This window comes from Tursiops truncatus, chromosome 2 (assembly GCF_011762595.2).
Source record: "Tursiops truncatus isolate mTurTru1 chromosome 2, mTurTru1.mat.Y, whole genome shotgun sequence".
Classification (NCBI taxonomy): domain Eukaryota; kingdom Metazoa; phylum Chordata; class Mammalia; order Artiodactyla; family Delphinidae; genus Tursiops; species Tursiops truncatus.
Window position 1 is genome coordinate 104908541 of NC_047035.1, and position 24273 is coordinate 104932813.

The 24273-nt window shown below is 47.2% G+C and overlaps 1 protein-coding gene across 9 annotated transcripts in view; it reads left to right on the plus strand.

The window, feature by feature from the left end:
* The window catches only part of TLN2 (talin 2), a 446949-nt gene that overhangs the window by 365632 nt on the left and 57044 nt on the right, over positions 1-24273 (plus strand). For all 9 annotated transcript variants that reach the window (XM_073801108.1, XM_073801106.1, XM_033851753.2 and 6 more), the window contains 8 exons: positions 1284-1424; positions 1892-2073; positions 3206-3338; positions 5644-5745; positions 9939-10109; positions 15623-15769; positions 19767-19868; positions 22321-22440. In XM_073801108.1, the coding sequence (XP_073657209.1) occupies positions 1284-1424; positions 1892-2073; positions 3206-3338; positions 5644-5745; positions 9939-10109; positions 15623-15769; positions 19767-19868; positions 22321-22440 (1098 nt within the window). The remainder of the gene's footprint in view (positions 1-1283; positions 1425-1891; positions 2074-3205; positions 3339-5643; positions 5746-9938; positions 10110-15622; positions 15770-19766; positions 19869-22320; positions 22441-24273) is intronic.

Below are 24273 nucleotides of genomic sequence, written 5' to 3' on the forward strand. Positions count from 1 at the left end.
CCTTATTGAGAAATAGAAAGGTTCCCATCTCAGATCCGGTTTGTTCTGTAATTGCTGGTGCCTCCGGTTTTTTGTTCGCTAATTGTCTAAATTGACTTTTCTGTGTTGCTCATAAGGGTTAAATTAAAAGTTTAATTCGTCATTTAACAAAGAAATCTACGTTCTTCGACAAACATAACTGCCTTCTCAAATGTTGCCCTTTGCTGGGAGGCAGGGGTGCTGTCACTGGTCACAGGCCATCGGTTCTAGCAGCCTTGTGCTTGAGCAGGTGCAGTCCGTGGTTGGGGAGCTTGGGATCCAAGTGTTGACCCTTTGTGGGGTGGTCTGGCATGCATCACAGGCCACTTTCCTGGCCTGTCTCCTGTGCAGGCTGTTGATCGCGACGTGACTCATCATTCAGTGCCCTTGTATTACTGCTGCTAATTTTAAAAAGAAAGAAACTTTGGAAGCAAAAGATACATAGATTAAAAGCCCATGTGTGCAGAGCTCAGTGAATTTTCCCACGCCAAACACACCTAAGTAACTGTGGCCAGTTGAAGAGACAGAACATGGCCAGCGCCCAGAAGCCTACTTCTGCTCCTTCAGTCTCACTGGCTCCAAAGGGTGACCTGACAGCTAACACCCAGAATTAGTTTCACCTGTTTTTGTACTTTTGCACTACTGGAATTGTATAGTGGGTACCCTATTGTGTCTGGCCTCCTTACCGAAATATTGCATGTGTGAGATGTGTCCGTATTGCTGGGAATAGTTCTAGTATGTTTTTTCCCATTGCATTCCATTTTGCTCATTTGAAAATGACAGATACATCAGCCCTCCCTCCGTCAGTCATTCAGGGACATCCAGGTAAAAATAGCTTAGGAGAAGTTGAAAGTGGTACACAGTGTAAGATATTTTTATAGTTTGGCAAAGGATAGACTTAATTGGAGTGAAATGGAGGGGAAGAGCCAAAGGGTTATAGTCTCAAAAGCAGGGAAGAAAGTGGCTCAGCCACAGGGATGGGCAGCATAGCTCAAGGGGAGAGAAGAGCAGGCGCTCTTGGAATCACGTTAAGTGGGGAGTGGATGGGCTGTGAGGTCAGTTGGCCTGTGAGCCACACACTCAGCTTTCTTTCCTACCATTGCTCACTTAGCCCCTCTGCTTGATGGCAGAGATCCCTCCAATCAGTTCTTGTTCATTGTTTATGGACTCAGCAGACATTTTCAGTATTCCCATTAAACCACCTTCTTTTCGCTGGGTGGTGATTGCTGCGGCCCAGGAGTGATCTCTGTGTTTTCTCCCATCAGGCTCTGGATGGGGATTTCTCTGAGGACAACCGCAACAAGTGTCGAATTGCCACCGCCCCCTTGATCGAAGCCGTGGAAAACTTGACAGCGTTCGCCTCCAACCCTGAGTTTGTCAGCATTCCTGCCCAGATCAGCTCCGAGGTAGGGAATCCTCACAGCAAAGGTAAAACTGAGGTCGTTGGCTTGTTTTGTGTGGCACTGAAGGGGCATGAACAGTCAAGGATTCCAAAAACTCTTTCTGTCAATGTGTAGGGCACTGTTACTGTTGTCATTGATGATACAAGCAGAGTTCATGGAACTCAATGTCTGTACATCACTTGAGAGGTAATGTCTTGGCTTTATATGTTGAGAACAATCTCTGTGCATAGGTTTGGGGCTGATTCTTTCTCGGTATGTTCTTTCACACTCAAAAATAATATTTAAGGAGTGGCATGGCCCCAGGTCCTCATCATCCAGGCCCCATGTGAGCCAGCCTCCATGCTTCCCTACCCTCTGTCTCCTTCGAAGGACAGAGGTGGTGACTTGATAAAGAACATGACCTTCCAGGGTCCAAGTCATTCACTTAGTCTGTGTGCCGTGCCCTTGACCCTTCTGCTCTTTGGTCCCAGGGCTCCCAGGCACAAGAACCAATCCTGGTGTCAGCCAAGACCATGCTGGAGAGCTCATCATACCTCATCCGCACTGCACGCTCACTGGCCATCAACCCCAAAGACCCGCCCACCTGGTCTGTGCTAGCGGGACATTCCCACACTGTTTCTGACTCTATAAAGAGTCTCATCACGTCTATCAGGTTAGTGTCTCCTCCAGAAATGCTAGCGGCCTGCATCCGACAGGGCAGGAAGGGGATAAGCCCATCAGGACTTTTATTTAATAGCAACATGGTTGATCATTGTCATCATCTTTTTCTTTACCTCTTTGGGACCAGCGGTAGCACTTGTCACAACAATAATAGCTAACTAAAGTATTTATCATATATTAGATACTATTCTAAGCATTGTACCTGTATTACATTATATGTTCATCACAGCAACCTTGTAAAGTAGATGCTGCTATTGTCTCTCTTTTACTGATTAGAGAATTCAGGCAGAAAGGCATTTAGATAACATTCCCAAGGGCATCCCCAGGCATGACTGCTTTAGTCCCAGTCCTTGTAAACATTGTACCATATTGTCGATACCTAGGAGATTAGGCAGAGAGCACCACTGCTTATTTAGCAGGATTTGGGGTTACCTTACTTTGATAATAAGACAAAAAGAATATTCTAGGTCCCAGAGTAACTCTGGGCATCTCTAACCTCCATGGTGGTAGTAGGAGCCTATCTACTATGAAAAAGCATCCCCTGAGTAGATAAAACATTCTTGAAGTTGACCAAAGTTAATTATCCCACAGCATGGAGTGCATGCCTTTCCTCAGGTATATTTTGTTTTTGAAATTGCTTTTGAAACTTAAGGCATTTCTTTCTTAATGCCTCGCAAAGAAAAATCCACTAAATATTTTAACTCCTACCACAGCCCAGGACGTTTGCAACTAGTATGCAATGTAGAGAGCATAGTATATTTGCACTGGAAATAGCACTGCCCTTTTTTTTTTTTTTTTTTTTTTTTTTATTGAGGGTCCTATGCCTAAGCCAGTGAATGGAGAATCCAAGTCCAAATTGTTTCATTTGCTGTTGCCTGGCATCAGCCTGAGATGGTGGACAGCACCCTACCCTTCCCACCAGAGAGAGACTTAGCACAAGTGTTAAGTGAAGAAATTCCTGGGCTATGCAGAGAAGCCTTGCCAAGCAAGGGTCGGGAATTCACTCCCTAAAGCAATCGAGTGGGAGAGAAAGTAGACAGGGGCTCCTGGCCCACCAGTTCTGGAGCAGGTTTGGGGACTTGCGCTCCGTGGAGCCCGTGTTCTACTTGCTGTGTCCCTTCCAGGGACAAGGCCCCTGGACAGAGGGAATGTGACTACTCCATTGACAGCATCAACCGGTGCATCCGGGACATCGAGCAGGCCTCGCTGGCCGCTGTCAGCCAGAGCTTGGCCACGAGGGATGACATCTCCGTGGAGGTATGCAGGGCTCTGTGGCCAGCTCGGAAGCCTCTGGAAGTACTGAAGAATGCCAACATCAGGCTTTGGGGATGGGGGAATGGCACCAACATGTTTTTGATAAAGAGCTTCATCATTGGGCCACCTTCCCCTGGAACCAGCCTGGGAAGTTTTTGGAGGGGGTCGGGCAAATGCTGAGCAGAGAATGATGGTTTGATGAAGGAACACATGTACTGCGGGGGTGGAAGGTTCAGATTTGGCTGAAATTTGGAGGGAAATGATCATTGTCAGCTAAGAGTGTGTCAGTCGGTGGAGTTACCATATTCAGGAGAGCAGACCTAAGCGTGTAAATTTTGAGTGCTTCCCTGTCATATTTCAGCACTTTTTTCACTAATGAGCGAATTCAGCATTCAGCGCTATGTGTTTGGTCCATGCAGAGATCAAGGATTCTGCCCTTGTTACTCAATATCTAGTATTGAGAGAGCTTTTGCATTCTGTTAATTCAGAGCCACATTGCCCTCTCTTGCCCATTTTTCCAAAGTTGAGAATAGAATTTTCCTACTTGGCTCCTTTGAGTTTTTTCTGTTACCTGTCCAAAGGCCCCTGATTCATACTTCTTTCTTTCTGTTGAAAGTGCCTGATGCTCGGAAGGTACTCAATAAATATGAATGGTCTGTTGACTGGTGTTTCTCTCCCGACACTGAGCTCATCGACAGTGAACTTTGGCCCCTGTCTGTAAACAGGGCCTGGAATTGGAATTACTCATTTTTATTAATAGAGCTGTGTATTTCATTGTTGCTTCACCCGCCTCCCCCATTTCCAAGGAAAGACAGAAGGAATATGTATTCTCATCCTGTGCAGAATGTTAGAATCATCGTTAACCTGTTATTAAAGTAGAATGTGCATACGGAACAGTGTGCCTGTCATACGTGTGCAGCTTCCTGAGCTACCACCAACCAAGCACACACTGTCACTAGCACCCCCCTCACACCCACATCCTTTCAACACCATCACCAAAGCATGTCCTCTGTCTTGACTCTTCCTCCCTGGGAAGAAAATCCCTCCCCTTTATCTGCATGTGCTTCCTACCTCTACCATATTTAATCTAACAAGCCATCTGTAGTAAGACGACCTCGCTGGGATAGTCTTGCATTCTTGACTGTAGTTACATGATGAGTGGGAAGATAAGAAGTAATTTGCTAAATAAGACCCTTGGAAGTGTGGAGGTTTCTCTCTACCTGCCTCCATCTCTCTAACTTTTTCCTTTTTTTTGTTTTCAAGTTTGCGGGTTAGGCTGCTCCTCTCGTTGACTAAGCTCTGCACAAAGCCCGCCCCCCCCCCCCCCCCCCCGCCCATATGCAGTGTTGTTCGGTAGGAGGGTAGCCCGAGTCTCATTTCTATGAGCAGGACATTGTCACTTTGTCAGGAGTCACCCCATTCCGTGCTGGCGAGTGCAGAGCTAACATGTCCAGCCTTCTGATCTATTGATCCGGACTCTATGAAGTGAAGAAGGTCCTGTGAAGATTTCTACAGCGGGATCTGACCTTTCCCGCGACTAGTTAACACTCTCCATCTTTGAATTCCCCGCCCCCTTCGCACTTCAGCATTGTCCAGATACCTTGCCCGTCTCTTTATAGCGTGAGTTCGGTTCTTTGGGATGGAGAGATTAAACTGTCTCTCAAACCTGAGAAGAAATGCCTTGATCGTGCCATTTTCGATAATGGCATCCACATCACCAAATACAGCGAACAGAGCACCTGACCATAGCCTAGTGGGCGTTTCACCTGGCCGTTTTCACAGTGTGCTCTCTGGGAAATAGTCCTGCTTTAAGAGAGCTGATGTCATTTTTACATCACCCTCCTCCCCACTCCCCGCTTAAGGGGTTCTTAGTTCTGAAGACACTGCAACCTGGACGTTCCCTCGGACCCCACCATTAGCTACCTCCATTTGGACACAATTGTCTTCCCTTCTTGGAAAGCCACCGCAGTTCCAGCTTTCCAGTAATTATGCTGAATAACCCAAAGTAAAGATACCAGTAGCATCCATTGTTACTATGGTTGCCAGGAGTGAGAAGCCAGTAGGAAAGGTGTTCCTGGGGCCTGCTCGTGTCCCTCATGGATGGAGCTGTGGGGAGGAGGGGTTTAGCCCAGGGGAACTGAGGGTCGCTGGGACGGGGAGGGTCAGAGCAGTGGCTGGATGGCACTCCCAGGCATTCTGATATCCATTTCTTTCGGCCTCCCTTATCTTTCACATGGACCTTTTTAAATCAGTACAACTACTGGGGAGCTGTTGTAAGCTGAACTTGACAGCTCTCTCTCCTTATCAGGCCCTGCAGGAGCAGCTGACTTCAGTGGTCCAGGAAATCGGGCACCTCATCGATCCCATTGCCACAGCAGCTCGAGGAGAAGCAGCTCAGCTGGGACATAAGGTAATGGGCACTAGGGGATCCTGCTGAGAGTGTGTGAGAAAGAGGTGGGGGGAGAGTTGTTATTGATTTTGTCATTCTTGTTCCCCAAAGCCTCAGGGCAGGTGTTAGGGCCGGGTCAATGCTGGCTGACACTACAGAAAATACCACTCAGCCTCCGTCAACATCTTCTCCCAAAATGACCACTTCAGGAATCTCTTTTTACTTAGTTAGCGTTGAGACAAAAGCTACAGGGCAATTTTTCTGGTAGTGCTCAGACTTTGCAGCCGCCAAGGCAGTTTTCAGTCACCTATCACTCTTGATCTTTGCTGGGACAAGCCAAGAGACTGAACTTGGCATTCCTGGCCTGGTGTCTGCCATCTTTTGTCCTGGCTGGCCAGCCTCATTCTGGTGTGTTTAGGGCACGTTTTTCCTCCACAGCCTCTAATATAGTGTCCATTTTCACACCTGAGGAAGCAAAGCAAACTTGCCAACTTTTACCCTCGACAGCTGAAGCTTCCGTGTGGCCACTCTGCCAGCCCTTCACCTGAGCGTTCATGCCCACGTGGTTGCAGGTGCTGCATCATGTTCTGCCTGTTTGGGGTTCATTTTGCAAATCCTTCAAGGAGAGTTGGCTTGGCAAGCAGCCTGTGCCTCGGCAGAGAGAGGGCAGACATTGGGTTTGTAACAACCTGCAGGATTTCCTAGCATTTGTCAGTGCTGCCGTCAGTATTGATGTGCAGATCAAGAAATCCAGTAGCCAAAATCATCTCTGCAGGTATTGATTTTAGAAAATCAATATTCCTGCTTTTTCCAATACAGGATAGCTTAAGAGCCTACTAAGCTTCCTGCTGGGTGTAAGGAGAGGTGTTTGGGTTTAAAATGGCCAGTATCTCTCTGCCATTGCAAGTGCGGTAAATTTCATTTCTCACCTGAGTGCCTTTATAATAAGAAAGGGCTTGTCCACCTGTATGAAGCAGTTTGCAAGGGGGGGGCAGTGTAGAACGGGCCTGGGTGCTGGAGCACTGCGTATGTGACTGCTGTGGGGACAGTGAGTTTGGCAGAGAAACCGAACTTCTGTTCAGCAGTTACTTCTGATTCCAGTAGGAATTTCGTAAGAAAGTATTTCTAGACTCCTAGGGCAGCATCCTTGTCTCTGCCCTTACGTTGTTTAGTGTGGAAAATTAATTCCTGTGTCAGTGGGTGGCATGAAAAGAAACTTTATTGGTGCCGCCTGAGTTATCAGTTTACTCTGGTCCTTTGGCTAAACGAGTCTCACCTTCCGAAAGGGAGTTCTGGACAAAAGCAGCCTAGGGGGCCTCCATCCAGAGGGGTCATGGGCTGCTGGTGGATGCCCACCTGGTCCCAGTGCTTCATGATGGCGCTCAGGTGAGGTGCCAATTCAGCAGCTTCAGTCCCACTTGGGAGTGATTGACAAAGGCAGATTCTCGGACCCCGCCTGGATTGGTTTCCCACAGCCGCTGTAACAAAGTACCACAAACTGGGGGGCTTAAAACGACAGAAATGTAATCTCTCACAGCTCTGGAGTCCAGAAATCCAAAATCAAGGCGTTGGCAGGGCCACACGTGTTTTGGAGGCTCCATTCTTTGCTGCTTCCAGCTCGTGGTAGCTCTCGGCATTCCTTGACTGAATCTCGCCAGTCTCTCTCCGTGGTCACATTGTCTCCCGCTTTTCCGCCTTCCCTTCTTCTGTTTCTTCTAAGGACACTTGTTATCAGGATTAGGGCCCACCCAAGCAATGCGGGATGATCTCATCTTCAGATCCTTAAACACACCTACAGAGACCCCTTTGTAAGATCCCCTTCACAGACTTGAGAAATTTGGACATGGACATACCTTTTTGCAGGGGGTCACCATTCAACCCACTCTGCCATCCTAGGCTTAGGGACTCAATATCATATACCAAATCCTCAAAATTCTGTGTTATTTTCACTTCTGTACTAACTCAGGAGGTTTCCTGTTCTGTCATGGGTCTCAATTACAGGAGGTATTAGAGTCCTTGCTAAACTTCCTAAATACAGGAAAAATCCCATCCCTTCCAAAACCTTTGCCCTACAATAGGTGAAGAATAATGACCCCTAGTGTGTGTGGAGTGCTTACTACATAGAGGCCTGTACTGAGGCCTTTACACACACTGACTTAATCCCCCTAAAATTTTAAGGAACTTAGTGCTATCACATTTTACCAAGGAGGAAACTGAAATTTAGCAATAGGCAGCAGTTTGCCTAAGATTTCTTAAAAAGGAATTGGCCGGGACGATTCAAATCTCACGGCTTTGAAAGCAGAGCTTCCTCTCCACCCAGCCATCTCCCCTTCCTGAGGGAGTCGGGCACCTGTTGAGTTGTGTTTACTTATGCTCAGCACACAGCAACCCTTGACATTTTACAGTTGCATTGATAAAATGTACTTTTAAAATAATAAAACGAATCCAGAAAACATGTTGGATTCTAATGCATTAAACATTTTGACTCCTTTAGTACTTACGGGACCCCTCCTGAACCCTGACCCCTGATGACCCATCACTGCAATTGGTGGCGACACCACCCTTCCAGGGGAAGAGGAGATGAAATCCAATGCAGATATGCAGGGCTGTCCCTGCCTATAATATACCCTGGGGATTATGCAGACTGAGCCTTACACAGAGGTCTTTGGCCAAAGCAAGGAGCTGGGCAGGACAGGGGGCTGCCGGAATCCTGCTAAGTCATGTGCCTTGACATCGATCAGGTCTGCCCAGAGGATGGGCAGCCCCTTTAAAGTTCCTACAAAGCACCGTAAGGGCCAGCAGCAACCTTGTTCAAGTGTTTTGAAACCTATCTGTAAGATAACTGTAATTGGGGATAAAACAGTCAAAGTATGTTTATTGTTAGCTGATAGTCTTGTCTCTCTATTAGCTTTAATGAACTTTAATATTTTGGACCCTCACCACCACCCCCAACTCCCACTCCCCGCTTTGTTGCTGACCCAGTGACTGCCGCTGCCCATGTGAAGCAGCCTTCCTGCCTGCATCCCCATCACCCTCATTCTTCCTCCACATCATGGGAAGAAGCATTAAGGGAGTTGCTGGTTAAAGAAGCATTAAGGGAGTTGAGGGCTATTCCCATCAGGTGAACTTAAATACACCTGATGGGAATAATTTAGCAATTAGTAATTGCCACACAAGATGAGGAGTTGAACGGAAAAGTGTGATCAGTGTCCTTGTGTTTTATCTGAGGGGGAATAGATGACAGAGTCTGAAGCAAGGACAGCAAAATGTTAAAATCTGATATGACGGATGCTAGGTAGATGGTGAGCTTTGGTGAGCGTATACGGTCACCCCTCCATATCTGCAGATGTCGAACCCACAGATGCAGAGGGCCGACTGTACTACAGCATTTTATATGAGAGACTTGAGCACTCGCGGATGTTTAGTATTCGTGGGGGGTCATGGAACCAATCCCCTGCAGATACCAAGGGACAACCGTATGCACCATCGATGCTGTTACCTACTGGAGACAGGCCTCTGCTGCAACAGTGCTCAGCTGTCTTTAAGCTTTTTTGTTCTCCCAGGTTGGGCTCATCGTAAACAGCACATCTTGACTGATGGGAAATCATTTTTGCTTTTTTTTTTCCCCAAATCCACGGTTCGGTCAAAATACTTGAGGCGGAGGGCAGTTGGGTTGGCTTCTTAGAATGCTTTTGAGGGTGTCTTTACTCTCAGGGTGCTTTTCTCAACTACCATGCTCCCCTGCCCGTCTTCTATACCCCTTCCTTTTGAGTTTGTAAGATGCTCGCCTTCGGTTCTCTCAAAAGCTGTTCTATTTGTGAAATTAAAATTAAGATTTGTAAAATTCTCACACCTAACTGTGGATCTCAGAACAGATTTCTTAGCACTTCTGCCATGATGAGAGACAGACAAAGAGCTCCCCAGAAAAAGAAAAATCGGAACAAGAGTTCATTAATTACAAGTACTCTCAAAAGTAAAGTTGAACGAGGAATAAGGTCTGAGGACCTAATATGTATATAACATGGTGACTGTAATTCGTAATACTGGATGTAAAATAGAAAAAAACAAAAGTGAAGTCCAGCAGATCTGCCTCTCCCTGTGACTCATCCCATCCCTGTCCCAGACCCCTTCCCAGCAGCTGGGCTCCTAAACGAGACACAGTATTTACATGTTGCATCTGGGGCTCTTTTTTTTTTTTTTTTTTGTCTTGAAAGGTGACACAACTGGCGAGCTACTTTGAGCCCTTGATCTTAGCTGCAGTGGGTGTCACCTCCAAGATTCTGGACCATCAACAGCAGATGACAGTGCTGGACCAGACCAAGACGCTCGCAGAGTCTGCCCTACAGATGTTGTACGCAGCCAAGGAAGGCGGAGGAAACCCCAAGGTACAGCTCAGGATGCTAGGGGCTCACTTAGGACACTGAGAAGCCAGCACATGTTCCTCTGTATCACGTCCCTCCAGGGAGGGCACCTCCAGTTTTTGGATGGTGGCATTTGATTTTCCATTTAAAGGTGGGAAATAATCTTCTCTTGGCCTTCCCGGAGATCTTTAAGGGGAAAACCAAGAAATGCACACAATTAAGGCTAATTTAGAAATTTGTTTTTTTTTTCCATGACAGTGTGTGTAGGTGAGCATCCTTGGGAAAGAAACATGTATTGTGTGGTTATTACAGGAATAAAAACCATAATACCTGCCTGGCACCTGTTCAGTGTTGACACAAAGCAAACCTCTGTTGTTTTCCACTAAGTGTCGTTTCTGTTCCTGGTACTTAAGTTCAAAGAGAAACATGGTCAAGGTCACCCATGGCATGTGTTGCTATTGCCTTGGGGACAGTAGTTTAATATGAAAATCTCCCTTACCAGTTTACAGGTGGAACATTTCTTCAGCCTGATGTGTCACCCAGGTACTTTTAAGTGGCCAAAGATGGTGACAACATGTCCTTTTCTCTCGAGGTCAGAGAAATTATCAGGGATTGTTTTACTTGTGAAACCAGCATGCACCTTAAGTTTCCTCAGGGTTCTGGAACCTGGAGAGGGGGCTGGAGGCTTCTACCACCACTTGTATCTTCTAGGAGCTGCCTCCACACGATCATGTGATCTTAATGGGTCTTCACCTAAGCAGATTAACTTGAGAGAGCACTACTGGAAAGATTTGTGTAGCATAGTGACCTACGAGCTACAAGGATCCATTTTATATATATATATATATATATATATATATATATATATATATATAGCGGGGGGTTGTTTGTTTGTTTTTTGCGGTACGTGGGCCTCTCACTGTTGGCAGCCTCTCCCGTTGCGGAGCACAGGCTCCAGACACGCAGACTCAGCGGCCATGGCTCACGGGCCCAGCCGCTCCACGGCATGTGGGATCTTCCCGGACCGGGGCACGAACCCACGTCCCCTGCGTCGGCAGATGGACTCTCAACCACTGCGCCACCAGGGAAGCCCCTGTGGGTTTTTTTTTAGTGTGATTTGTTGTATGTCTAAGATCTTCAAATCAGTCACGTGGTATAGCAGAGAAGACTCTAGACTGACTCAGATGGCAAAATGGTGATCTCAGAGCTAACAGCTATTGCATGGCGACTCTGTGTCATTTATTACATCTTACACCCTCATCTTATGTAATCTTCATAGAAACTCTGTGACGTGGGAAGGTTCCCACTGCACATGTGCAGAAGCTGAGGCTTCCCTGCCGAGTTATCCGAGATCACAGGCGAGGTGCACGTGGGGTCATGTGGAAACGCAGGCCAACTCAGCCCGGAGCTAGGCCTGGGCGGGGTCGAGGAAGGAGGCAGGGAAGAGGGAGCAGCATCTGCAAAGCACAGAGAGGGTTATAAAAGGATTGTGATCTCTTTAGAAAATAGCACTCTAGTCTGGTGTGTACGGAACGTGCCGAGTGTGGGGACAATGGGACGGGAGGGAAGACTGGGCTGTATCGTGACAGGCCTCCTCCTGGCGGAGCCCCAGGGGCTGGGGCTTTCTAGTGAGCAGTGGAAAATGGCACAGCCCATCCGTAGTCTAGAAATGCCATTCTGGAAGCAGCATGAATAATGTCTTGGACTTGCATTCTCTGTGTTCAGTTTTTCACTCATGTATCTGGCAACTCGTAAGAGATTAATTCTGGGGATGCTAAAAACTTTGAGAGCCAGCCTTGGCCCTCAAGTTGTTCCCGAGTTTTCTGGCAAAAAAAATGAGTCTGGTTGCTGAAGTGGTGGACAGAGCAAGAAGAAGGACACCCTTTGGCTGTGACAGGTTAGTGATGGATGCCCCAGAGTGGGGCCCCCGCCCCCTTTGCTCCCTCCCTAAACTGGAGCAGCTGGGACTCGCCTTCCAGACCCAGTTCTAGGTTATCTTTTCTCCAGGGCTGTTTACTGCCACATCTCTACGCCTAACCTGAGGGGGTTTCATTCTCAGCAGAAGAACTCAACTTAGTAGGTTTCTGGATGTTTAAGAGATTAAGACATCTGTTTGGACTGCAAGTTCAGAGCTCCTCGTGGAATTCTGTTGTATGCCAAGGAACCTCACAGGTGGGAGCATTTGTAGTTGGCACTGTAAGCTTTATAATGACATCCTTTGCTTGGAAGTGTGGGCTGGAGAACAGTGTGGAGTAGTTCTCAGTGAAAGACCTGAAGCACCAGGTGGTGAACTAAGACACGTGATGAGTGACAGCGATGCAGGAGTTTACATGGATCCTGTCGCTGGTAGCAAGTACCTGTGCTGTCTGCAGATTCTGACAGGCTTGCCACAGGGTGCCTGGGACACTACAAGTTGGCTTGAAGGCCCTTTCCTAAGAGGCCTAGTGCAGAGACTTAATCCCCTTGGGTGCTGTTCTTTGGGCAGATGTTTACTAAGTGTTACTTGCTACGTGTTAGGTGATGTATAAAACGTATGTGTTAGATGTCGTAGTCCTTGTTTGCATGTGGTCTAAATGTGGTTAAATGGTTTTCAGTGTCTTTTGTTTGGTGAGAAATAGGATAAGCTTCGGGGGCCAACATATCTGGATTTCAAATCCCAGCTCAGCCTGTTGCTGGCAAATAACTTCATTTGTTTCCTCATCTAAACAATAAGGTTGGTAATGAATACGTCCGGAGTAGTTGTAGAGATTATATGAGATAATGTGCCTGACGTAATGGGTGTTCCAAAGAAAAAAATTAGAAAGTAACAGTCCCAGAGCCTGGTGTTAATGGATCACATGAGTACAAGACATTTGCTCTGTGACCTCACCCTCATCCCATTGAGCCCCCTTCTACACTCATTCTGTACCTGCAGAGCTTCCCCCACCCACTCACCTCTCTCCCACTCACCCCTCCCCCACTCAGTTCCCTCCTCCATCCTCCCTGAAGGGGCCTCTCCAGCGTCTGCCTGTAACACTGCAGCAAATATGCCACCCTGTCCATTGTTGGGCAGTTCTAATTATTAGCTGTTTTTTCCCCTCTCCTGAAGTTGAGATCTGCCCCCTGTAGCCTTCTCCCATTTTCCAAACTCCTGTGATGTCTATGCCTGCTTTACTGGGCTTTGTAGTTGAAGCACTATAATAAAGAAATCAGGCTCCCTTGGAAGTAGACTTCAGACGTTTCCAAAAAAGAACAGAGTCTGATTTCTCTCCTTTGCGCTCTGTGAGGAGCAGTAACAAGGATCCCCTCCAGATTCTAAAATAATGACCTCATTGTTGAGCCTGCTGACTCCACTTGCCAGATTGCTCTTGGTTGGTTAAGGCTGCCTTCATGGAGAGCCTACTGTGTCTTTGGGGGTCTGAAGCTAGTGTGCTCAGGCAACCCATGTGTGGGACTTGGCCTCAGTGGTGTGACCCAGATGAGGTTTGCCATTGGAGTTAGAGGACACGGCTCTGGGTAAGGCTTGGAGTCATTGGAGGAGGCCTCACAGCCTCTGAGCTGACCCTGTAAGGATCTGTAAAAACTTAAACATGTGGAGTGAAGGAGAAGCAGGCCTTCTAAAGAATTCCTCACCACGAGCAAATGGGAAGGTGATTCACTTCTGGGACAGCCAAGAGCAAGGATGTTTTTGTAGGTTTCGATGCTCTGGTGTGGAGAAAGTGGCCTTTACGTTTTCCAAGGAGTTTCGGAGAACCGTTTTGTGATTTACTTCTGCCACCCCCAGAATTGGCTTCTGCTACCTTCCTAAGCCTGCATGGGAGAGCAGATACTTGGCAAGCCGCTCTCGCTTCTCCCCGCAAATGTGTACTTTGTTTAATAGGAAGGTACAGAGTTGCTAACGTTTTTGTGCCACCAATAGTTGCCTCATTCTAAGAGAGATTTACAGAAATGCACACCTGACATTTTACCTTTTTTTTTTTTTTTTTTTTACATTTTATCGTTTTTATAAATGAGAACATATTTGTGTGAGATGCTCCCTCTGGAGGGTGATGTACAGGAGATGCCACTTTTCAGGCTTCCATCAAAATAAAGCAATCTGCACATGTAGTGTTTTCCCTTCTCTGTGCCGTGAAATCAGCCATTAACCTAAATTACCAGTTCACTCCATCACATCCCTCAGAGAGAGCTTTGCATCCTGACACGGTTGCCTCAGGATAACCATCACATAGTTCACACCTCATCAGAGGTTGTATGTGGAGGACTCTTCTTGATTCCTGTGGCTTTTTAATTCTGCCAGCTGAGCCAGTTCCCATGGCTCACGTAGCTTCTTCTTGGAATTCTTCTCTTTTATTTAATCACTCAAAAGAGTTATCATTTACCATCTCTCACTGGCTTCCTTACCTTCTCATCTACCAAAGTAAAGGTGCAATTCCTTGGGCCTTTTAGAGGGGTCATCTTCCTCTGAGGAGCATCAGGGTAGCCATGGCCACTGCACGGGGGCATCCGGTACCGGATGCAATGCACTTCTGACACAAAGTACCCCGCATTATTTCAGATTTCCCAGGTAAGGACACGGTCCCCTACTAGACTGCTCTTATTATAAATGATAAGATGCCTACAACCATCTCATCTCATCAGAATTCCACTGCATAGCATTGTTATAATTATTCCCATTTTGCTTAGGAACCCACACCCAGGACCACTTAGCTACTTAGCAGTGGAGACAGAATTCGAGCCCAGCTTTTTCTGACCCCAGGACCTTCACTCTTGGCTCCTTCATCTTGCTACCACTCAAGGTGTTGTTTAGGGAGCCTGGCACCACCATTCTTTCATCCTTTCATTCACTCATTTGCCAGGGCCTGCTCTGGGCTCCATACATGTTGTTAAAGCATCTCTGAGGACTGTCTAGGGGAACTCATGAGCACTCAGGCTTTGCCTGCAGAGTGTCTATCCCTGGAGAACTTTCATCATTCGTCCCTCCAAACTCATGTAAATGTCATTTGTGACATAGTTCCAAAGCCCATGTAGCCTTCTGCAGATTTCTGCCTCCTGTTTGTATCTCTATTTCCATAATCCAGTTGTATTTATAGAAAGGGAATTATAGTGTATTGGGCAACTTTGAAGAGAAGCACATTTGTTGTGAACACGTGTTTTTCTTTATATACTTTTTTTTTCTATTAAATCCGTCAACTTGTATATTAGGGAATCTGTGGCATTCTCTTTCTACCACCCTGAACGTAGTAATGTAAAATTAGTCACGTCATAAGACGCTGGTTGAAATTGCAGGGTTGTTTTTCCTTTTGTTTGCAAAAAGAGATCTTTTCTTTTTGTCTTTCTGATTTTTATTTATTTTGCAAACAAATGTACAAACATAATAAAGGAAAGGAAAAAGTAGAGCATACATTTGTTGTGCTCCATAACGGGGATGTAGGTTTATATTCTGCTTTTTAAGGTTATCTGTAAAAGAAGTGAAGTGATTCTTAAGAGATTGAGCACCGTTGTCTTCTGCTTATGGAAACATCTTACAGTTACCTTCTCCTCCCTGTCCCCCACCTCAGGCACAGCACACCCACGATGCCATCACGGAGGCCGCCCAGCTCATGAAGGAGGCCGTGGACGACATCATGGTGACGCTGAATGAAGCTGCCAGTGAAGTGGGGCTGGTGGGAGGCATGGTCGACGCCATCGCAGAAGCCATGAGCAAGGTGGGCCTGGGCCCCCAGATGCTTTCCTGCACTCCTTGGCCCCGTTTCCTCCAAGGTTCCCCTCTAACTCGGTCCCAGGGGCTTTTCTCTAAGGAGCTGTCAGAGGAGCCCTCTGATCCAGGCTGACACTAGCAAGCCTCCTCTTTTCTTGAGGTGTCTGCTTATCATATGTCCAGCATATTCTTCATTCTTTATTATTCATTCATTACTTTTGTAAGCCGGTCGCACCCTTCCTTCCACATTTACACGGGGGAAAAAGAGATGGAGAAGGCATCCTTGGTCCCCTCACTTATAAAATGGAGGTAATTATTTACCTCCCCTGTATACCTCGTAGGGTTGTCGTGGGGAGCAAACTCCAAAATGAAATAACGAAGTGATTCCCAAGTGCTGGTCTTCAGAATGGCTCCTTTGGAATCCTTGGGAGCATTTTAGAATGCACATTCCTAGGCCCTACCCCCGCCCTGATCACTTGGAATCTCTATGGTGTGAAGCCTAGTAATTTCAAAATCTCCCCATGGTTCTTGTATCTAGCCAGATGCAGGGACCACTGAAATGGTTAAGTGTAAAAACCCTCAGAGACCAGTTGTAGACAACACACATAGATGACAGGGGTATCATTTCTCCTCCAGTGACCCATCAGTTGAGTTGGGTCAGTAGGGAAGGATGACTGGACAGTATCTCCTGCTCTTTTGAAGGATCCCCAAGGAATCCTTCACTAATCATGTCTGTTTGACGCTCATCAGAATTAACAACTACTCGTCAGTGTCTAATTGCCATCCTCTGATAGCATAGCTAAGGACTATAGACTTCCTCTGTGTTTGGAAATGTCCATTGTCAGATTGTGAATACACTAATGTGGTTTTTCAGGGTAATAAGTGGTCTTTAATTGCTAATTTAGAGAAGATTGGTTGGTTCGTATCTCCAGGAAGAGATGATAGCCTGAAACTGTAATTAGGATAATTCCCATTAAACATTATGCAAACATTATCAGACTGATAATGTCCCAAGCTAGGCTGGGGTGCTGGGGACCCCTTAGAGACCCCAGGCTTGCCTTGTCAAAGCACTCCAGTAATTTCTGCTGTGGGCTTCTCACGCTTCAAATCTGGACAGTTTGGCAGAACACGAGTAAATGGCCCTCTTCCTCAAGGCCCTTGGATAAGTCTCAAGTGGGTTTGTTTGGTTTTCAGGACATCGGAACACCAGAGCTTTGAAATTAAGCCATGTATCTATCAAGGATATTAAATAATGGAGCTCAAGGTTTCTCAGTACAAATGAGAGCTTCAGATGATAATCTTTTTCTTCTTAGGAGGTATTTTTCACAGTCACTCTAATGACAGGGAAGCGTTCCATAAATCCCTGGAAGATGGAAGTCTTTCTTTGATAGCCTTTTAGCCTTGCATATTGCGATGAATCTTTAATAAGGAAAGTGGCTCGTGTACTGTCTGATTTCAGGGGTGTGACATCTGCTTTCTCAGCCCAGGACATGCCTGATTCTTTTGGAAGGGCTGGGAAATAGGTCTGGTGTTACCTGATAGCAATAATTAGGAGCCACTAACAACATGAACCCCAGAGGCCAGGAGCAAAGGGGTTTTTCCCCTCAGTTCTGCAAAGTAGATAATTGGGGTTTCATTGATACCCCTAAACTCCTACATACCCTGACCTGACACCCTGGGTACTGCACGATGCCTCTTCCCCATTGTCTCCTTTCTAAGCCCACCCCAGCCTGCCCGTCACTGGAGACTTTGTATTAAGTGATATCTCAGGTTCTTTGAGCCCCTAAGCAGCAACGCATTGTAAATATGTCATTTTCTATCTGAGTTTTGGTTATTTGCTTAAAACACTGATATACTCTTAGAATCATTGTCTAAAGTTCCAAAAGGCAGTGACTGGCAGAAAAACTGCAAGTGTACCCAAAGCTGATTCTAAGTTCGGTGCAATTCTTGCCACTTTTGGAGCTTCTGCTCTGGAGTGTCTCCTTGAAATTCTCTCTCTGTATCTAAGCACCAGAAGGTTTGGGAATTCGTAGGTTACCATGAACTAATCAGCTTTCTGGATAACCTTGGGCAAATCACTCAAGTTTTCTAAATCTTTTTTTCCCCATTCACTGAGGTTAGTCTCAATCTTCGGGATTTTATGACTAAGTCCCTTTTCTTTGTTTGCTTTTGTGTGTGTGTGTTGGGGGGGGGGGTTGTTTTTTCTTTTTGGCCAAGGAAGGTAATTAAAGAAAGAAAACAAAAACCCTGATATCTACATCAGTAGTATTTCATAAAATAAAGGACATGTTAACACCAAAAAAAAAAAAAGTAGGAAGGCTATAATCTCAGAATAAAGGAAAGTTCTTTCAACTAAGTAAATTTGAAATCCTAAAAAAAAAGTCACTACTTTGTTCTTACTTCTCTCATTCTCTTCACACTGGAAGGTTCATCATGGTGACCAGTGGCCACTGTGTTCTAAGCTGCCCTCTAGTCCAACATCCTGGCATGTTTGCAGTTACACCACATCTCATATGAAGGCTCCCAGCACATGGCCCGACCCTTACAAGATGCCCAGTTAATTTATACTGAGTGTATGAGTCCACAGCTCAGTCCTCATTTGACCAGCGGGCCCCCAAAGTGTGATGGAGATACCTGGCAGTGTCGAACTCCCTGATAAAGAAACATAAAAAAATCTACCCTGGAGGTTGTATTGTTGGTTTGGTAGACATTACATCCTGGCGTGTGCAACCACGTTACATACTAGGTTACGTTGATGCATTCATTCAACTCGCATATGTAGCTTGGATCTACTCACGACAGGTAGCTCTCATTGGCCACTCCACCTACTCTTTTCCTAATTAACCTCTGGTCCCTAATGTCTTCCCAGACTACAGACTCTCTGGCAGAGAGCTGCCAGGGAGATCTTCTCAGATAGAGCATTGCCTACTGCAGATCCCACCATTTTCTTCATGATTGCAAGGTTCCTCATCAAACAGATCCAGCCTGATTCCCACCCCTTCCACAGCCCCCTCGTGTTCACTGCACTCACTCTTCTTGTAGCCCTTTCTGTTCACCTCGTCTCCTCACCTAGAATATCGTTCAGCCACCAGTGGTGACAGTCACAATGATGGTGGTGGTGAGGATGGGTGGCCTTCTTCATCATAATCATCACTGACATTATCATCTTTCTCACCATCATGATCTTCATCATCATGGTTATCCTCTCCTCTCCCTTCATGTAGACGAGGTATCGTCTCAGTTGATCTTTTACTACAACCTTCTGATGCTTGGACGTTTCCAGTGAAGGTCCTGAGAACCAGTTTGAGCCTCAAGCTGGGTATTTACTCACAAGTCCTAGAACCAGGTCTCAAATTCAAGTCTTCTGAGCCAATAAATCCCCAGCCCTTCAAGGCACTGTCCCACTTCTCCACCTATTCCGCTCCACAGTGAGCTCACCCTTCTCTCAGTTCCTGTGGTACTAGAGTCAGATGAACAAGTCATTCCTGATGTTTCCAATTCCTTCTCTTCCCCAGCTTAGGTCAGAAGTGAGTGTTCCAGGGTAGAGACATGCATGGGCTATACCATTCTTAGGGAAGCCCTTCATGATGGAGGTTCTGCGGCCTCCCCCAGCTCTTTGTCTGCCATTCTGACCTCCCTGCATGTTCTGGCTCACACCCACCTCCACGTGCTTGAGCACTATTCCCTCTCCTTGGGACTCCTTCCCCACCTTTTGTGTGCGGCACACTGCTTACCTGGTAAGACTTGGCTGAAACATCATTTCTCTGGACAGCCTGCCACTCCCTTCAGACACACCGGGGGTCCTCTCCTTGCCTGTGTGCCCCCAGTACCTTATGTGCACCTCTAATGAGGTCCTTATCACAGAAGTTGGGGGGTTCTGTTGACTCTGGACCCAAGAAACTCTGAAGGCCTCTCCATTTTCCCAAGTTCCTGATTCTAAAAAATAAAGCCCACACTTAAACAGGCCTCTGATGACCTTTGGGTTCTTTTCCTCCCCCCTGTAGCTGGATGAAGGCACTCCTCCAGAACCAAAGGGGACGTTTGTCGACTATCAGACGACAGTGGTTAAATACTCCAAAGCCATTGCGGTAACAGCTCAGGAAATGGTAAGAGGAAAATGGGCTCACCCTGCACCCCACTGTTGGTTGCCCTTTTATCCACCACACCGCTGAGTCTTCAAATCTGGCGTCTGTGCTGGAGAGAGATTAGTCCTCTGTGTTTCTAGTTCCTCCTGGGCCTCAGCTTTGTCCTGATCTGTGGTCTTTCTGGCTGCCTGTGGTCTAGAAGCCCCAGGCCGCTGGACTTCTCATCTCACGAAAAAGCTCCACAAGGGAATTAAAAATGACTGAGAGTTGGGCATGAGGACAAGGGAGCAAAGGAAAGAGAGAAAATTAGAATCAAGGAGGAAATGAGAAGGAAATTGCAAGTTATAGAGAAAGAAAAAAAAATCCTATTTATCTCACAGAGGACTTGAAATGTTTTTATGGATTAAAGTTACAGTACAAGAGAAGACATTTGGGGACAGAACCAAGGCTGTCCAATGGAATCAAGTTATAATCCTTGGACAGTGCTGAACAGTACGACATTGGCAGTCTTTCAGGCAAAATGAAACAGTGGTTACATAAAAAAATTTTTCTCTTGACAACAGAAGGCATGTAACTTTTGGAGGTGACTTTTTTTTTTGCTAAAATGTAATGCAATCAGAATTGTATTATATGGCTGTTTAGATATAAATGGCATTGAGAGACAGCGAATGCTATCTTGATAGGTTAAAAAGTTGTACAACAAAAGAAAAACGTTGTCCTCAAAGAATTAATATAAGTACCTAGTAAGAAAGTTCTTAACTTCTGAAAGCTCAGGTGTCACAGGATAAAATTGAAAGATGCCTCTTTGATGCTACCACCTAAGCCTGAGTTGGAGGGACCAGACTGCGCCACTGCGTGGTTCCTGCCCCGTCAGGCCGGGCACCTCTCTGGATGGTTTTGTCATGTAGTCATGTGTCCACTAGAGGCTGAGCTTGGACCACAAAGGCTTCCCTGGCGGCGGCTGCTGCTCATTCTTAGAAACTCTGCGGTTGAGCCAGACTCCCTATTGTTGAGAAGGACTTGGGCTGGGGAGGGAGGAAGGAACAGTGCCCATCTCAGCGACTGGGAGAAGGCTGGAATCGGCCTCGGGCTGGCCCTGCTCAGAAGAGCTCAGGAGCGTCCCAGCTAGCCCGGCAGCCCCGACGGTACTGATTTCTCCAAGCAGGGAGCACAGTGCAGCAGGGTTGAAAATGTCTCCAGTGGCCTCAGGGGGTTCTGGAATCTCTCCTGGGCCAGGTTCTCAGCCGGCCTGTCTTGACCCTGGGTGTCCATGCACTTGAGGAGCCCAGCCTGGGGCTGCGTTGCTGCTCCTGGGCTGGCTGGCCAGGGCCCAGAGGGGGTGAGTGTTCCCCCCACCGCACTGGGCGGCCCCCAGGGTTGTTGTGCTCCTTGTGGCAGGGTCGCATGCAGCAGCTGTTAGCACAGCCTCATTCTCTCGGGGTGTGGCATGCATTCCTTGGGAACCCACACCTCCGCCCGAAAGCCTGTGACATTTCCTGGTAAACATGCCTTAGACGGGCCCACATTCCCACCCTCAATGGATGTGGAGTCATTTAACAGGTTTTTGTTTTTTTTTTTTTTAAGTCCTTTAAAACCAAGAACTTTAGATGCCACAAAGAGAGAGGGAAATATCGTCATCCAGAGCGAGAGAACAGGTGGGGCAGAGGGAAGCCTTGGACCCAAGAGGGACATGGATACCTTTCTGGGTGGTGGGTTACAACTGCCCTTGTGAGTTCTAAGAGGCATTTTTGTCAGAGGAGGAAAAACTAGACATGAGGGTATTAGCTAGGTAGGGTAAGTGGAGGTAAGGTTTCCAATCACACAGGAGGAAAATACAGAATACCTGGAGAGTAAAAAGGCAGAACTTGACCATTTAGGCTACAGTATTCTCTTCACTGAATCTGTGGCTGAAACGTTGTCATTCTTTGGCACAATGTTATTACACAGCTGAATTCTGTGAGTTTCTTCCACCGAAACGTTAGGCTTACCCATCTCTTCAGTCACTGTTTCCCGATGATCCTGTCCTGTGCCCTCTCTCGGCGGTGTGGGACCTGCTCCTGAGTCCCCAGAGACCCGATCAGCCCGGGAGCAACGTGTGACCAGGGCTGCACCCTGCACGGGGCTGGGTCCCCTTGTGGTGTCTCTGGGGGGCTCCCTGGTAACCCCACGGGGCAGGGCTGGTGGAGGCTGCTGCTCTCACCTCCCAGAGAGCGGACCCTGAGGCCCGGCCTCCACGCTGCACGGCCTGAACCTGAGCATGTTGCCTTGACCTGGCCGGGAGCCACTGGCCTGTCATGCGGGCTGCAGCATGGGCTTCGCTTGAACTGCCCTCTCCAGCGTCCAGCCCCACACGCAAGCCACAAGCTTAAAAGTGAATGAGACCCTTTGGCTCCCAGTGGTATTAACACGTGGTTCTCATGCTTTTCTCTGTGTGTCCCTGTGTGTTTGTGTCTTGCTTGTTTTCTTTTTCCAGATGACTAAGTCGGTTACTAACCCGGAGGAATTGGGAGGACTGGCTTCACAAATGACCAGTGACTATGGGCACCTGGCTCTCCAGGGCCAGATGGCAGCAGCCACGGCGGAACCAGAGGAGGTCTGCCACCTTAAGTCCCTGTTTTAAGAAGCAAACCCACACTGGTGCCTGCTCCCGGGGGGACTCTTCTCTGTAGCTTAGCTCCACTCCGGAAGACCCCAGCCCAATAGCCAGAGGCAGGTGTAGTTCCCTCTCCTCTTGCTGCCAACCTGCCTAGGTTCACACCCAGCAGCCGCATCCTGTGCTCCAGGCTCTCTGTCCTTCCTGAGGCCTCCTGGCGCAGATCTGGGGCCATCTGGGGAGGTGGGCTTTCAGGACTCTGGGTCTCCATGCCCCAGCCCCATCGCCTGATGCCAAGGGTGGAACCTACACCACCATCCTCCTCTTACTTCCTACTCCTGCTTCGCAGCCCCCCTCGATTATTCGTATGTTTCCCAAAGGCTGACAGAAGTATTAGAAGAGCCAAGTATGGGATTCAGCTGCCCCTCCCTTGAGAAAGGGCTGTGTAGCCAGCCCGCTTTCATGAAACAAAGTCTTGCCCAAATATCGTTGGCAGCCTCTTAAGAACGGGCCCAGATCCCTGCCCCCATCCCCCCTGTGGACTCCTTGTCCTTACCTACCTGCCTTCCCTAAACTCACTTTCCTTAATGCCCAACACAGACTCACCTCAGAATGCCCGCTCCCGTAGGAGTCTTAAAACGACAAAAGTTTGACTCCAGAGGCCACTTACTAAGAGGTCCCATATCTAATACCTCTGAGAAATCGAGTGGTCCATTGGCAAGCATGCAGGGTGGGTAGAGCTCTGGGGTGCCCGACTACACCTGTGTCAGTGTGAACACATGGAAGGGGCCCGGGCCTGAGCTACTGCATGGCTCCCTAGAGAAAGAAAGCCCAGCCTGCAGTAAAGAATAATGGAGTGAATTGCAGGGACCCTGGGAAAACAAGGTAACTACATCCGTGAAGTTCGGCAAGCTGTTTATGGAGGGCGAACCCTGTTCATGACATGTCGAAACGAACCAGGCTGTCAAGGCAGAAGGTTGGAGCTGGTCTTCCCTTCTCCTTGCGGTGATGGACAGTGTCCCCAAGTTACTCAGTGCTGTTTCTCCTGGGGGTCAGGTCTAAGCATGTCTTCACCAAGACTCCCAGCAGCACTACAGAAATGAAGACCCAGAACAAAATCACTTTCTAACGTATGTCATAACAATGCATGTAAATGGGAGTAGCATATGTATGTACTGGCATACATATATATCCAGCATGGGATGACTTCAGTTTCTAACAGTGCCTGCATTTTGAGATTTTATTGAGGATTGGGTATTTAGGCTGCAGCATGAATAATTCTATTTGCCATGAGTCTGTCAAGTCATTACCAGGAAAGAAAAATTATCAGAGACCCGCATACGATTCTGTGGATTTCTTTACACAGGCCCATCATTTTTTTTTAAAAAAACAGACTCCCTCTTTTAGTAAGATCATCTGGACTCATAATTCGTTTGGTTAACATGTCATTTTGAATGTCAGAAACAAGCATAAGGGACCTTCTGTTACAGTAAGGGAAAGTTTGGTTGGACAAAAGGAAGAAGTGTTTGGCTTTTCCAGAGGATTGAAAACGAAAAGAGACTGTGATTGTGGGGAAGGTTTGGATCTCTGTCTCCAGAAATCTTTAAAGGTGGAATTTACATGCCTCTTCCTTGGTGAGTTTCACCGCTGGCCTGCCTGCCTTACTGAGGGAAGACCTAGTGATTTGTGGAGCCCTTTCCACATCTGAGTTCTGATGAGCTACCCCACCCACCCCCTGGATGAAACAAGCAATTTTCTCATTGCGACCCAGACCACTGAAGCCACGTACAAAAGAAAGCCAAAGCAGCCGGGAAAGAAAACGCATTGCTGAAA